General features: G+C 43.3%; 1 protein-coding gene across 1 annotated transcript in view; it reads right to left on the bottom strand.

Moving 5' to 3' along the window:
- Positions 1-2262: 2262 nt before the first annotated feature.
- Positions 2263-13666, bottom strand: part of Chsy1 (chondroitin sulfate synthase 1) — a 57615-nt gene continuing 46211 nt past the window's right edge. Inside the window, exon 3 of the mRNA XM_034521080.2 lies at positions 2263-5216. Coding sequence (XP_034376971.1) covers positions 3627-5216 — 1590 coding nt within the window. The 3' untranslated portion in view covers positions 2263-3626. The remainder of the gene's footprint in view (positions 5217-13666) is intronic.

The raw sequence follows: 13666 nt of genomic DNA, 5'->3' as shown, positions 1-13666 counted from the left end.
TGCCCAGAGGGTTGGAACTTGATTGGTCAGCTCACTAACGCTTTCTACTTCCCCTTCCTGCTTTCCAACTTAAGTGACAGGTCCAACTCCACCTTCTCTCCCAGGCTCTGCCTGTGTCTACAGCCCAGAGTCGGTGTTTCATGGTACTGTATGCCCCTCACCTTCCTTTTGAAACACAAGGATCTCAAGGTATTATGGCTCAAGGCCCAGTGCCAGCCTTACCCTGGCCCAGGCTATGAGGTTCTTCTGAAAGAGAAGTACCAGTTATTAGCATCTGTCATGGCTCTCTGTGACCATCCTAGCCCACCACTCTTAGGACCAACTCCTCCAACCACAGCACTCACCTGGCAGCCCAAACATCTCCAGGTAGCCATGAAACGCTGCTGCCCTGAAACACCCCAGGAGCCCAAAGACATTCCTGCCAGGATCTCTGTTATAGGTTACACTCTTTTTTTTTCATTGCATACACACATGCACACACTTTCTTCACCAAGATACATACAAAGCTGGTGGTCCACTATGGGAAGTCTTGGGCTGGGTGGATGGGTGGATGGATAGGTAGATGGGTGGGTGGATGGATGGATGGATGGATGGAGAGAGAAGCTTCCATCTGCATGCCTTTCTGCACAATGATCTCTTCCCTGCATCCACATTCTAACTCCATCCACATTCTTAATTTTAAAAATATTACCAAAAATTTTAAAATGTGCCTAGTATATAAGGGCCATTCTAATCTCTTAATACAATTTTACATTTTATTAAAAATAAGGTAACATAGCTAGGCTTGCTGGCACATGCCTTTAATCCCAGCTCTCAGGGGGCAGAGGCAGGCAATCTCTGAATTGAGGCCAGCCTGGTCTACAGAGTGAGTTTCAAGTCAGTCATATAGTGGGATCTTGTCTCAAAGCAAGCCAGACAGAACAAAGTATTGGCAAGCGAAAAACACTGGCATAAACTGAGAGCTTTCTTGGGGCTCCAGGGCAATTTTTCTGGGTCCACAGTGAGGGTAGCAGGTCTCAGCGCATGCAATGACTGTAGGATTTGGTGGGAATTCCATTGAGAAGACCAGGTGGCACAGTTCCCGAAACACCAGGTAACCAGCAATATCAAGAAGCCCAGGAGCAACTTCCAGGAGCTCAAATGAGGGAGACATGACCTGAGAAAAGGGTTAAGTCCAGCTAGTCACATTTGCTCCATGTGGAAGGGTCTAAGGCGGCATCTGTGTAGATGCTGGGGTGTTTCAGAGTGGCAGAGCCTACCAGCCTACAGTGCTGAGACAGAGCTGGTGTGGCTACAGGAGGTGTCCTGAGTAGGTCACCAGGCAGTATGCCCACTGAGGGCCTGGGACAGGAGGAATTACTGAAAATACTTCTGGAGACACCATGGAGTGATGGGACAAGAGTTGAACTTGGGGGACAGCAGATATCACAGGTTTTAGCAAAGGCAGGGCACTGGGAAAGGGGCCAACAGCATTCTGAAAGATAGCTAGGGAGCAATGTCACCAAGAAGTGTAGTAGATGGTTGAGTGGGGGTAGAGGAGGAAGGAGCGAGTCTGACCAGGTGGCATTCTGCTGTCTGTCCCCTGCCCCAAGGCATACAGTGTGCCGTCAGAACACCAGTGCACAGACAACGGGCAGCAGCATCAAGCTGTGGATGGCGCTCTTTCTCACTGGAGAGTACATAAGGCTCTGGTTTCCTCCATGAAGAAAAGACAAGCAAACCCAATAGCCTGCAGACTGAATGGCAACTAGGCAGATTACAGCAATTCTGTGAGCATGATGTCATTATTCTGAACTTAAGTGTCGTCGCACTGTGGATGCCTCTCTCAGGGTGTAACTGTCATCTACAGAACCTTGCTAATAGCACCAGAGGTCACTTTTTGACTTCTGAATTCTACCGCAACTGATGTGCAAGTTTTTCCCTGGCTAGCCTGAGCCTAAAACCCTAAGCTATTAGTGTTGATGGTTTTACATGGGATATTGCTTAGCAGGTGATCCCCTGGGCTGATGAAAGCGTATTTGTAGCCAGGAGCCAGAAAGGGTCCTGGGCCTGGTCTGAAGCCCTCTGGTCTTCACACAGGAGTCAGCAGCTCCTCCCTGAGGAGTTCGGTCCATGCCACCCCCTCCCCGCCCCCTGCAGCCCCAGAAGCACTGACTCAGGAACTGCAAAGGCCGGAAGTCTGTGCCTCAATGTTTTACTCTCCAAATCTAACTCAAGTCTTCAACCAACACAAAAATAATGAGACAAAACGAGTCTGCAAAGTACAATAGAAAAATACTGTCCACTGGTTTATTTGTTCGAATGTGCAATAGGCTATTTACAAATAAGCAGATCTCCAACGATGTATATTAAAAATGGCAAATCTATCAACTGTCTGAAGTCTAAATGAAAACAAATTATTAAGGCACATTGGATCTGTGAGTTGAAAACAAACACTCTGGTGTAACAACAAACTCATTTCACCTTTGTCCCCAAAACACATGAGCACCAAAATTATCAAAGAACACTTAATCTTTAGTAAGATGGGAATGTAAAAATTAAGGATGAAGAAAAAGTGTTTTCAAAAGGATATCTTTGGAGATCAGTTTACTGCAAATAAAACATTCTAACCACACTCATGGTACACATAAATACTAGTAACTGACAAGTACTCAAAATGGCAGAGATCTAAACAATGGGTATTAAATAAATTAAAGGTATTTCAGATAACAAGATAGAAAAACCAGTATTAAAAACGAAGCAGTCATCTCCATCCACAGCACAGGACAGAGAACAAAGCCCCAGCTTCCCTCACATTTCCATTAGGGGTTTGTCTGTTTAGCTTGCATCCGTTACACTGCTAACAGCCATTCTGTCACCCTAAATAATACTGTGCCCTCTAAAGAGAAAGGTCAGGGCAGAGAAAATGCCAAGTCCTTCTTGGACTTCAGTGCCAGGTCCCTTTAGGCCACAGGATTTCAGTGGGGTCAGCACATCTGTGCTTCCCTCCATCACCCGCTTGGAATAGCCTGTGTGACCGCAGTGGGTGGAGCACAGTGGGGGAATAATAAATTTGGAAAGCTGTCCTGGAGAGAGTGATGACGGAACTACTATCATGTCTCCTTACTTTGTGATTGGAACTCAAATGGCTTTAAAAAAAAAAAAAAAACTGATGGAAAAAAAAAAGGAAAAAGGTGGAATTTGTGCAAAGGTAACAGGTTAACAGTCACAGCAGAAGGTTTACCAGAGACAGGTTCAGTCTTCACAGAACATCGACCAGGGTTACAGTGTTCTTATCACAATGATAACTCTTCTTAGGAATGTTCTCCTTTCCTGCCTTAGGACAATAGAGAAAGGGAAGTTGTCTGGAAAAGAAATGTAAAAACCAAAAACTTCTCATATAAAAGTTTTGTTCATCGGGTGTGCTTCAAGTCAGGATTAAGCCGGTGCTACATAGTGTTCAGCAAGGCGTGTTCAAAGGCAAACATTGATCACATTTTTGTTCAAAAAGCTCAATCTTAAAGGAATCCTGTGTAAGAAAACCACTTGGAAAATATATCCTTGTATGGACTTCAAAAACTGATTATACAAAAATTTTTTAAAAATAAATTAGGCAATTAAAAGCATCCTTTGCAGTGGGGCCAGAGTCAGGCTGTCCTGGCAGAGCCGTTGCTGCCGCCTCTGCTGTAACTGGGGTCGTTCTTTTCTAGCCACATTTCGGCCAGCTGCTGCGTGGACCCAAATGTTGATGCTTTCGACCCTAAGCACATTTTATACTGTTTGGGATCCAGATTAGGATCGCAGAAGACAGGGTGGTGGATGTGAACGACTCCAACCTCCTGGCTCCTGAACGTCTTCAACCCTGCCTGGACAACCTTGTTAAAGAGGTCCACATCCTCCAGCCCCCAGCCTTGGATGGAGACATCGAAGCCACCCACTCTAACAAGGTCTCCCTTATAAATACAAGTAATGCCAAACCCATAGTTTCTCCAGAAGCCAGTTTTTTGAGTAAAGGCAAAATGGTTGTCACTGGGAACCTTCCCACTATAAACAATCTTTGGATCGTACTGGCTAAAGATGATTGGGAAATAGATCTGCTGCCCCAGCACTGTGTTGGCTCGGCACCTCTGTAGGAACTCCGCTGTAAACACTAGGTCCACATCACAGAAGAAGAGTAAAGACTCATTATTAAACTGGGAAGAGCCTACTTCTAGGGCCAATGCTCTTGAAAACTCTCCAGACACAGGCAGAACCTGCATGTCAGCCTTAGGGTACTTGACTCGGTAATCTCGCATCAGCTCAACCTGCTTGGCCTTATCAGGGTTAGAGTCAGAATTGAAAAGCAGAATGACCAGCTTCACGTTCAGATTTGGAATCAGACATGTCTTCTCAAAGTTCCCCATGAATCTCACAAACATGTCGAAGCGCCCAGACAAAGGGATCAGAATGTTTATCTTCTTTTCTTTGGGCTCTTTGTGCTCCATCTTGGATCCAGGAAGCTGGAAGGGAACAAGCTTCTTCAGGGAATTGGACAGGAATGACAGGGACCCAGAGTCCTGGTTGATCCTGTCCGCCAGCTCTTGTGCATCCAGCTCCTCATGCTCAACAAACTGGATCTTGCTGAAGGTCTGCTGCAGATATGCATGCCTCCTCACGGGGACCGTCATCTTCTTCCCTTTGTGCTTCTTATACAGAAGCAGCAGATCCAGAATGTACTCTGCCCCGTACATGGGGTTCACACGTCTGTAGCCATACTGGATCTCCTTGAAGTCGATGATGCGGCCCCGGGTCTTGGCATTGGCATTGATCATCTCCATCACTTGCATGACAATGTCATCCAAGGCCTCCCTCTGCGCTGAGTCCATCCCTCTCCGGGGAGGCTGGCCATCAGTGGCTGAGTATAAGTATTTCCCAGTCAGAAACTCCCATTCCAGGATCTCCTCTCGCTGGTGGGCTTGAAAGCGCATAAAGGAGGGTGGGATGCCCAGCTGGAGGTCTTCCTTATGGATTTCTGTGCTGCTGTACTTGCTCATCAGGACGATTTCCCGGTGGAGCTGGATTGTGCGATGGCGCAGCTCAGCAATCTTGCGGCTGAGCATGTAACTGTGTAGCCTGTACTGGTAGGGTGGGTTTTTGTTGGGGTGTAAGGTGATCGCTCGGTGGATTTTACTGCTATGGAGATCTCTAATGTACCCTTTCTTGTTCTGTTCATAATTCTCGTAAAAAAGCTGCTGCATCTGTTAAGGAAAGAAAAGACTCTGGCTTAGAATTGCATAAGTAAGTGTCACTCCATCCTTACATCTCCTCAAACAACCAATAACTCTAAACACAAAATCTGAAAACGAGAAGCTTTTCTAGATAAGGGTAGCACACAGAAGGTCTAGACTTACCCGGTCAGTAGGAACACATGAGATCAGAAATTAATGGATAGGAACGGTTTAATATAACATTTCAACAAGACATTAGCCAATGAATGGCCCCAAGGGCTAAGGACCCTGTCCGAAATTATAAGGGCTACAGCTCTGGGTCTGTAGGGCAAAGCTCTGCAGGTTAGGTATTCTGTTGTTCTGAACAACAATAACAACAAAAGCTTCTTTTAAAAAAAAAAAAAAAAAAAAAAAAAAAAAAAAAAAAAAAAGACGGCCAGATGTGGTGTCAAACATCTTTAATCCCAGCACATGGAAGGCAGGGGCAGATGGATCTCTGTAAATTCAAAGCCAGTCTGGTCTAATAGTGAGTTCCAGGACAGTAGAGATGTAATCAGATCCTGACTCAAAATATAAATAAATAAATAAATAAATAAATAAAATGAAAGTTAAAAGAAATTAAGAAAGCATTTAAAAAGAGTCCATCTAATCAGGAGGACAGAGAGCGACTGTGACTCTCATGTGCTCAGAGGAACCAGTGCTCTGTGTCCCAGCGTATGTGGTGGGTTTTGTTTGCTGCTGCTTAGCAAACTGGATCATAGTGCACAGTGGGCACTGCCTACTGTGCCTCTCAGGCTCCCCACTGCAGACAAAGACTTCGGGCTTGCTGAGAGAAAGTCAGAGACATAGCACACTGCCTGATCCCACTCCTCCCCAACACATGCTTGGGCCAGAGGAGTGACTGGCAAAAGCAAATGCAGATGTGTCCAGCTGCTAGGATGAGATGGCCTCCTAAACTTGGCAGCAGTTCACTTTCTAACTGTAGGGCAGCGCCATAGCAACAGACTCCAGAATTCAAACTGATGATTGGAATTTAGAAAATTTCTTTATAGGTGCTAAAATTCTTTCATATTTCATATTTATAAATATATTTTATAACCATAAGCCCCAAAGGTAACTGAGTCTCTAACCTTGCTCTCAACTCTAAGATGACATGGCTCTCATGACTGGGTACCATGCAGACTTCACCTGTGAAGAATTCTGTCATGGTAAACATCAGTTGCAAAGCTCCAGGACAGGGACCACAGGGACCAGTGGATATACATTTGCTTCAATACCTGCATTATTGCCATTTTGTCTGATTATCACTTCCAAACTTAAACAACAAAATGAAGAAAAATCAAAAATTATTGAAAGATGATATTTCCAAGAATAAAACAGCCAAACCATGAAACATGTGCAGTTCTTCTCCCTGCCAGAGGCTCTCAGGGGTTCTCTCCCTCTGAATCCAGTTTCAAGTCTGGATGGTAATTGCCCAACACAGCAGCTAAAGGAGCATTCTGCTAAGGTAACTGGAGAGTTATAGATAAAATATGGGTGTCAGAACTTGCATGATTTGCCCTCAAATATCTCTATGAAAGAAAATACAGGAGCATAAAAATAATGAACACACAACATGAAGAGACCAGGTCAAGAGAAGATGCTGTACCTGAGAGATGTCCCTACTTCCCAGGGAAATAAGAGATCAAGTGAAGGAGGACGGAGGCCAATAGCCTGCTCTGAAGAACAACTCTCTAAGCTTGAGTGCCACAATGACATGGCCGTGAGGCAGGGAACATGGGGAGAACAGAAGAGCTGAGGATGTAGGACAGCAAGATCCCCAAGTTCTCTGTTCACAGTCAGGAACCACAGAGGCAAAAAGAAGAGAAGTTGGAGACACCAAGATCTGCACGGACACATCCCAAGCTGCTCTGTTACCTACACAGGTGTGGTGAGACACTTTTGTAAAAAACACACCAGGGAGTATCTACCAAGAGTTGTAACTAAATTAGGACTGGCACGTAACAGAGATCGATTCCAACACTAAAGACAATGCTCACCACCTGCAATACTTATTTCTGAAGGGAACTGATTATCTATAGGCTACTTTTCCTCTTGTTTGTAGTCACTTCTCGATTCTAAATCATGTAACTCCAGTTTACTTTTCCTAGAAATTAACTGAGGGCTGGAGAGATGGTGCAGCCATTAAAGGCTATAGCAATCTCACAACCACAACCATAAAAATGTAACTGAGTGCCTAAGGAGGAATAAGGTGTGAGGCTGACAGCAGAGTGCAATGAGCCTCTGAACTGTAGCAGGTAGCAGGACCCCACTCCTCAACTGTCCCTGCCATCTAGTACAGACAGACCCCGTTCCTCATCCCTCAAAGAGCCTCTCTGTGTGTGTGGGGGGGAGTGGGTGGGTGTGCTCTATCTATATATATCCTTGCATGCCCATTTTAGACAGTTGTGAGCCACTGGTTGCTGGGAATTGAACTCAGGACTTCTGGAAGAACAGCCAGTGCTCTTAAGCCACTGAATCATCTCTCCAGCCCTATGATTCACTCTTTAAAAAGAGGACCATCAGCTAAGGATGCCACTGGGCAAGACAGAAACAAACAATGCAGCAAATAAAGGGAAAACTATAACAACCTACGTCCACCCTGAGAAGTTTAATACAGAAAAGGAGAACAGAGAAAAGGCCTTAAAATTAAGCCTACAATAGATAAAAAGAGGAATAGTATTCAAGATAGTGAAGAGTCTCCCAAGGAACCTGGGATAACAACGCAATAATCATTCTAGAGAGGTAACAGGGAAATGGATTCAGAATCCCAGGACCTAAGCATCTGGTCAGGACCTAAGTACTTGGCATAAGGAATGCAAGTTTGAATGCCAAGGACAAAACAACTAAAAACATCTCAAAGAAGGGGTCTGGTAAGGTGGTCAGTGTGAAGTACGTGCCAGGTGAGCCTGATGACCCGAGTCTAACCTCTGGGTCCCATGTTGAGGCAGAAGAGGAGAGAAGCAACCCCACAAAGCTATCTTCTGACATCCACAAGAATACTGCATCACACTGCTCCCCGCCCCACACACAGTTTAAGAACTTCTTTAATAATCCAAGTGGAAAGGACATACGCATTCAAATAATCAAAACCTAGAATGCTACTGGATGTAGATACTACTTCTAGAACAATGTTTTCAAAAGCAGGGAAAGCGAGTATCATCCTCAATGAACATTTACCTCCCCAGCTAAACTATCCATCCAGAAAGGATAAAGAAAAGATCTTCAGGTAATACAGGCTCATATTTATCTTGCATCTTTCTTTTCCTAGAATATTTTGAAGAATATGCCTCTCTTACACGAGAGAAGACAGTAACACTTGATCCAAAAACAAGGGGCACAATCCAGCATGACTACACAAGGAAGTCTTGATGTTTATTGACTTCGTCTCCAGAGCCCAACCTAGGGCCTGATATGTTTTAAGATGCTTAATATATATCTGACAGATTAATGATGGAGTTTTAAACCTTTAAGCATAGAAGATATTGAGAAGTTGTTGAATGATTTCAATGTTAAATCACTGATAAAGGCTGATGTGATACATTAAATATGGCAAACAACGCATCCAGATAAGGCTGGAATCCTCTAACCACGATATATTTCCAAATCTAAGAGCAGGAGCACTTTAAAAGAAAAACACGTCCTTCAGACTGTCTTTATGATAGTACTTACAATTCCTACTATAATTTATTTATTCTATCTGGACAACATCCTACATGTGGAAGGTGGGTGCCATTGGACACCCTCTTTGCAATATACTCCCATGGGTGTCTGGTTTTCTCTGTATGGCCGGTTGCTTCTTACAGACTTGCAAGGATAACACATTTCTAAAGTGTCTTGGAGGCTGTCCTTTGCCATATGTTCTCAGTTTCTAGAGTCTAGGTAAGATTTATTATGCTATTTATAATGATAGCAATATGGGGGACAGTATTCACTAAGAGGCTGTGGAAGCATTAAAATAGACCGAGACTTTTAAAGTTGGGGCCTTCTAACTAAACTCCAAAAGTTTGACTGGAGGGAATCTTGTGTCATATCTATCTTTAAAACAAGTAAGTTCATTACAATTACAAAAAGTGGGATTGAGGAGAAAGTGAGCAACAGCAGTAAGGAAGTCCACGCTCAGGTGGCTTAGTGGGCCCTGTGCTGTCCACGGGATTTCTTTTGTATATTTATTGCGACTGCAACCAAACAAAACTTTTACACAAAGAAGCCATCCACTTGATACACTGAGGGAAATGCAACACACTCCTAGAATAATCTTAAGTTTCAGGAAGTTCTTTGATTTCTGAAAGGCTGATGGGATGAAATAAACAGGGAAGCAGATGCAGCAAGTGAGGGCATGGGCCTCCAAACAACTGTGCTAACAGCTATGCTAAGACCTGCATGGATGGGCTTGGCTGGCACACTCACTCAATCAGCTTGTCTAACTGCCACCTCAACCCTGTGCAAAGCCTCATCGGGAATGGCTTAGGTTGAGAGGCAGGCAATCACTCCTAATTCTCAGAGTGGTGAGGTTGGGGAGAGGTCATCAAATGTTTGTCAGACTTACCAAAAAAAAAAAAAAAAAAAAAAAAAAAAAAATTATTTAGAGGTATGTTACCTTTAAAATGAACAAGGAATAGAGAGAGGGCTTGGAGGTAGGACAGTCCATAAATACAAGGGCTAGAGTGTAGATCGCCAGAACCCACTAAAAGCTTGGTGGGTACGGTAGCACCAGCAGTCAGTGAGCAGGAGGCAGGACTAAGGATCCCAGAGCAAGCTGGCTTGCCAGGCTAGTCCAAACAGCAGCTGACCAGTGAGCCCTACTTCAGTGCAACAGATGTAAGAGAGACTTGAGAAGGATACTGTGTGGACCTTGGGCCTTCGTACATATATACCTTCACACACACACACACACACACACACACACACACACACACACACACACACGGGCATGCACATACCCACAAAACCCCAGGAAATTAAGAACAAGGATTATAAGGTATAACCTAAGGCAAAAAGTGAGTAAGGCAAAAACTAGGCTAGAAAAGATCAGAAATCATTTGTGGGAAGCAGGGAGGGAGGGAGAAAGGGAGGGAGGGAGGATCTTGATGGCCTCATCCTGATCCCCATCCTGCCAGGTCTATATAGGGTAGGGACTGAGAGAGTCACTAATCCATGTGAACATATCCATTGATTTCAGGGCTTTTGGCTCTGGCCTGTGCCTTTGTCATATTTCAGCCATCTGTATTTGGCTTTAGAGTCAATCACAAAGTTCTCAAATTATTTTTTGTTTCTTTACTAGTTCACTAGTTTCTAGTGTCTCTGCTGTGGCTTGGAGTGTCTTCCCTTTTTAAGAACACCTGACTGGGAGCCAGTGTGGTGGCATATGACTGTAATCCCAGCACTTGGGAGGCAGAGGCAGGCTAGTTCCAGGCCAGGGCTACACAGTGCAACCTTTTCTCATGGAACAACAGAACTCACAGAACTGAGTTGAACAGAGTACGTTGTGGGTGTGAGTGATGCAATGGAACCATTATGGTTTTAAAGACACTTCAGTGAGAAAAGACTGGTCACTAAGGACAACACCGCTATTTTCTGTTCATTTTCCTTTCTGTCAAGTTATGGCTAGTCCAATGCTCATCTCCAGGAAAAATGCAAGTTAGATTTAATTTCTGAACTCTAGCCAAGTTCACGAATTCAACGGGCTAAAAACTCTTACCCTAAAGAAGCATAATTATATGAATTACTTTTCTGCTAATACAAATAAGCTGCCATTGCCCTGAAGTAAGCGGAAGTTCTTCCCAGCCATTGCTTCTGGCGCTGGGAGAGCCTAACAGGTGACAACATATTCTTTAATAGCCTCTAGTCTGTAAAAAAAACCAAATCTCCAATTTTTCTAGAAAATAAAAACAATGAAGACTATGAGATTCATTCAGCTCATTTATACCTCAGGAATGACAAACATGCAATATGTCTTTTGTTACAAAAACATTTTGAGAGGCTAAGCTGTAGAATGCTTGACTAAGATGCACAGAGCCTTGGGTTCAATCCTAGTACAGCACAAAGCTGGACGTGGTATGAATACTGATGACACTGACACTCAAAAGGTGAAGGCAAGGGGATCAGAAGTTCAAGTTCATCCTCGGTATACACAGCAAGGTAAGGCCAACCTGGCGTGGTGATACTGTAACCCCAGTACTCAAGGAGGGCCAGGCAATCCCTGGCATGGTGATGCATATCTGTAACCTCAGTACTCAAGGAAGGCCAGGCAATCTAGGCTATACAGTCAGAAACTGTCGAAATATGTATTTGTAAATATGTGCACACATACCAAATTTGGAGTTTAAGAGCATTTTATTATTACACAGTATATCAGTAATTTATAATTTAAAATGTTATGAGGAACACTGTAAAGCCAGGTGGTGGTAGTGCATGCCTTTAACCCCAGCACTTTGAAGGCAGAGACAAGCAGATCTCTATGAGTTAGAAGTCAGCGTGGTCTACAGAGAAAGTTCTTGGACAGCCAGAGTTGCACAGAGGAACCCTGTCTCCATAAACCAAAACCAAACCAAAAACAAACAAACAAAAAAAGAATATTATAACAGAAAGTTAAAAGGTACTTAATAAAAAAAAATTAGCTAATGAAAATCTGTTATTTAATAATTACAAGATTATTCCTTATTTTAAAAGTCACAGAACCCTTTGTAAATGTTTAAAACATTTAAAAACTTATGGGCTAAGTTCCAGTGTTGAAACAGCCCTTCTTCTCTGTTCAACAAAGTACCTTACCATCTTGGCTCCAGCAGAGGCATCTCCCTGCTCTAAGATATCTCAGGATCCTGTGCCATTCGGTTGTAAACCGAAGAGGAGTAATTCCAAGGTCATGCTATTCCCAGGAACTTCCAGTACAGCTGGGAACAACCATCAACTACCCACATCTAATCTTCCCTAACAAATGCCTTCTAGAGTTTTCATTAGCAAGTATCCCATGTCCTCCGCAACAAATGCCAACATGCTCACTAGGCCCTTGTTCTTCCTGTGGGCTGTTTACATTACGGCGCCTCATTAAATACAGTACATCAGTATGCTATCGGCTGCTCCAGATGGACACTTTCTTGTCTGGATTAGAGTTCCATTAGGCAAAACGTTCTTATCCTTTTGTTCTAAAAAATGGTTTCAAAACAATATTAATTTAACAATGATAATTTAAATAACCACTCCCACATTTTAAATATTCAAAACAATATTCTTACACAGTCATGGGCAGCATCTCCAGATAATTCACACCTCAAAGCAGAACTTTTGAAAGCAGGCATATGTTAATAACTAGGTCAGCAGTCCAGCACACACTAAGCTGTTCCAGGCTCCTGAGACATACGGTTGTCCTACACATCCCCCTTAGTTCTTCCCTAATTCATTTTGTGTTTGTATTGCCAATTTTCATCCAATTAAATTCAAGGAGTATGTACTTTGCATTTGAAAGAATTCATTCATAAAACTGAAATTTCCGTGACAATTAAACTGGACTTGTAATGGTAAAAATTGTGAACTATGTTTCTGAGCCTCACTGGTTAGATTCCAATTCTGAAATCTGAATATTTAGTAGAGAAGCCTGGCCCATTTCAAAGTCACTGAGAATTGAGCTTGGCAAAGTTAAACAAAAGCTGATGGTAGGACTTAAATCCTTGTGTAATGCAGCACACACAGCACTGGACTATAAAACAAAAGGTTTTGTGAGTAGAGGTCCCTTGGTTTAAGTAACCACATGACTACTGTAACATTAAGATAACACTGCAGTCAGAAAACTGCACAGAACTCCATCTCTGTTGGTCACCCGAGCTCTCAAACATCATGTCTTTTATTAACTTTTACTTTGATTAGTGTAGGCAATGCTGGCTTCACCTGACATTGTATAATGTAGTGTTATACATTGCTCATCTTCACCCTCCAGTGCCCTTCTCTTGTTCTCGTTGGCCCTGTGAGTATAATCTTCCTTCTCCTAGAGTATACTACACCCCTTCTGGTTTCATGTCAGATTCCATGTCAGAGGAAATGTGTGTTTGTTATTTTCTCTCCTACCCCATCATCATTATTAACTAAAGAAGCAATCATGGCCATGAAGCATGGAATGAATTATCTACAGAACTATCTTCTAATGAAAAGTCCTATGCAGATGAGACATCAAGTGTTTACTCTACGTCCTTCTGGGTGTCACTGTACAGAGTGAGAATCTCAAAGGCCCAGCAAAGAAAAAGGATAAGGTGGAACCTGGCTTGCTGGAAAGGGTACCTAGGAAGGGCCTTAACATAACTTACCCAGTGCCAGGATCAAATCCTCACAGCTTCCTCAAAGCCCTGTGTAATAACCCTAGTCAATATGGGTCAGGTAGCAACACAGCAAGCATCTCTGTATAATTAAATGACTCAGTTCTAGCAGGAGTTGCCAAAACAAAATCCAAA

The sequence above is a fragment of the Arvicanthis niloticus genome, chromosome 1 (genome assembly GCF_011762505.2).
Source record: "Arvicanthis niloticus isolate mArvNil1 chromosome 1, mArvNil1.pat.X, whole genome shotgun sequence".
NCBI classification, from domain to species: domain Eukaryota; kingdom Metazoa; phylum Chordata; class Mammalia; order Rodentia; family Muridae; genus Arvicanthis; species Arvicanthis niloticus.
The sequence above is the reverse complement of the archived record's forward strand: the minus strand, read 5'-3'. Positions and strand labels throughout refer to the sequence as shown.